This window comes from Vombatus ursinus, unplaced genomic scaffold (assembly GCF_900497805.2).
Source record: "Vombatus ursinus unplaced genomic scaffold, bare-nosed wombat genome assembly UNPS02014807.1, whole genome shotgun sequence".
Classification (NCBI taxonomy): Eukaryota; Metazoa; Chordata; class Mammalia; order Diprotodontia; family Vombatidae; genus Vombatus; species Vombatus ursinus.
The window spans coordinates 58773274-58775456 of NW_020954585.1; the positions used below are offsets into that span (position 1 = coordinate 58773274).

The 2183-nt window shown below is 36.6% G+C and overlaps 1 protein-coding gene across 1 annotated transcript in view; it reads right to left on the minus strand.

Annotated features, from left to right (window-relative positions):
* Positions 1 to 312: 312 nt before the first annotated feature.
* The window catches only part of LOC114052411 (neuronal pentraxin-2), a 19515-nt gene continuing 17644 nt past the window's right edge, over positions 313 to 2183 (minus strand). The window contains exon 5 of the mRNA XM_027875004.1: positions 313 to 1666. Coding sequence (XP_027730805.1) covers positions 1439 to 1666 — 228 coding nt within the window. The 3' untranslated portion in view covers positions 313 to 1438. The remainder of the gene's footprint in view (positions 1667 to 2183) is intronic.

Genomic DNA, 2183 nt, shown 5'->3' on the forward strand with positions numbered 1-2183 from the left:
TGCAAAAGGATACCAGTTATCTTGAATACATATGTACATACATGTATAAATACATATATATATTAGACTATAGTCTGCTACCAGAGATTATGATAAAGTCAGTGCACGGCCCATGTGGAAAATAAATACAGAAGCAGTCTTCCAGTGCATTTTTAATTAAAATTTTGGTATAAGAAGAATTCTTATAGCATAATATGTTTGAATGGGAATATGTCAACTTTATTTTACAAATGGAATTTTCACAGATTTACACTTCAAACATTTATGAAAAATAAAATATATAATATTTAGCTTTATAAATTTTTCCCATTTAATTACTCTATCTTTAGAACAAAATATTAGCTTTGTCTGGTACATTAAGCAGTCTGAAATCACCAACCAAATGACAACCATTTCTGCAAAAGTACTGGGAAAAAATACTTTGTGGAAATTGTCAAATCCTTACAGAAATAAACATGAATTAGAAACAAGCACACCTATTTTGGTGGGAAGAGAACAATCCACACCAAGAGGTTTTAAAATGGCTACTTCTTTGTACTGTTGACAAGAAAGAGCTAAAACTGAACTTTGGCACTGGCTCAGAAAAAGACTTTTCAAAGCCAAGCCAAATGATGATTCACTTGGAAAGTGTTTTATATGAAAAGCAGATGACAGCATCAGGGGCAATCAGGAGCAAAACTTTACATTTCAAGGTCCACACATACTACTTAGCAGTTTCCAGCATTCAGAACACTATCAGCTTACTGCCTGTTTTCATGGACTTCTCGCCCATCCCCAATAGTTCCTGGTTAACCAGGGCAGACACATCTGATTCTCTCTGCCAGGCTTTGTAGTTTCACAAATCCAGCTTAAAATACACAAAAATATAAAGAAAAAATCTTTGCAATACAGGAAATGGTTTGCTGCGATGCTGAAGCATTTGACATGAAAGAGAATGGTAGCTGCAGCCCAAGGGTGACACAGTCTTTTCAAAGGACATATAAAAAGTATTGCACACAACACATGAAGGATTAGGGCTGGAACAGGGCAGGAAAGACTTCACTAGCATTTATATTGGCTCTTACAAACCTCTGAGGTGCTTAATGACTCTTGGCTCCACATACTTTTATTAAATAGGCAGTTTAGTCACTTATGGCAAAAGATATTTACATGTGACTTCACCCCCCCCCCGCAGAAGATCGACAATATACTATCTTGGCAAGAAAGGTGTTTGATTCTTGCTAATGAATTAGGTATAGTAGATGAAAGATGCTATGATATGGCCTTAGAGGTATTTCCTTTCTCCTGAAAGTTTCATATCAACAACTATGAACTCATTTTGCACTCAGCACACTTCAGAGAGGTTTGAACGAACTTCATCTGGGGAAATAAGTGCCCACCAAACCTCAAAAGAGATTGTCTCAAAAAACTGGGACACTTCGATGGAGAATGATTGTAGCTATAAATCAAGCAAACGCTCTTCACAAGTCTCCACGGGCCATTTGGTTGCACCTCCAAATACATCCACGTTGTTATCGACCCAGGGAATGATATTGCCTGGCATGTTGGTGGAGCAGTTAGCAATATTCATGATTTCTTGAGCTTTTAAGACCCGATCCCATATATTAAACTGGCTTAATTCTCCAACAAAGGCTTGAGTAGCATCAAATCTTCCACCCACGGTATCCTTTGAAAATAAAACAATGGATTATGGGTACGATATGTTCTGTTTGTATTTTTAAAAAAGAAAAAAAGCAACAAAATATTCGTCTACAATGCAAACTACTTCTTGGGGAGAGTCTTGAGCTGAGGAAATGTCAGTAGCAGAGCCTTGGAATATCATTCCTTCTTTCTCCTAATTCTAACCACATTCCTTTGCCTGCTGCTTCAGACAAAGAAGAACTGGAGATCTGGAAGAGACCTCAAAGATCCCACAGGTTAATCTCCTCATGTTTTTACAAATGAAGAAATGAGAATCAGCAAGATAAAAGTTAGCTATAAGCAGAGCAGAGGTTAGAACCCAGTTCTCCTGACTCTCATTTTAGTGTTCTTTCTAAAATTGTGCTTCCTCTCCAAAGAAGAAGATAGATAGATAAATAAATAAATAGATAGATGAAAAAAGGAATAAAGGAAGGGAGTATGGAGGGAAGGAAGAAGGAAAGAAAGAAAGAAAGAAAGAAAGAAAGAAAGAAAGAAAGAAAGAA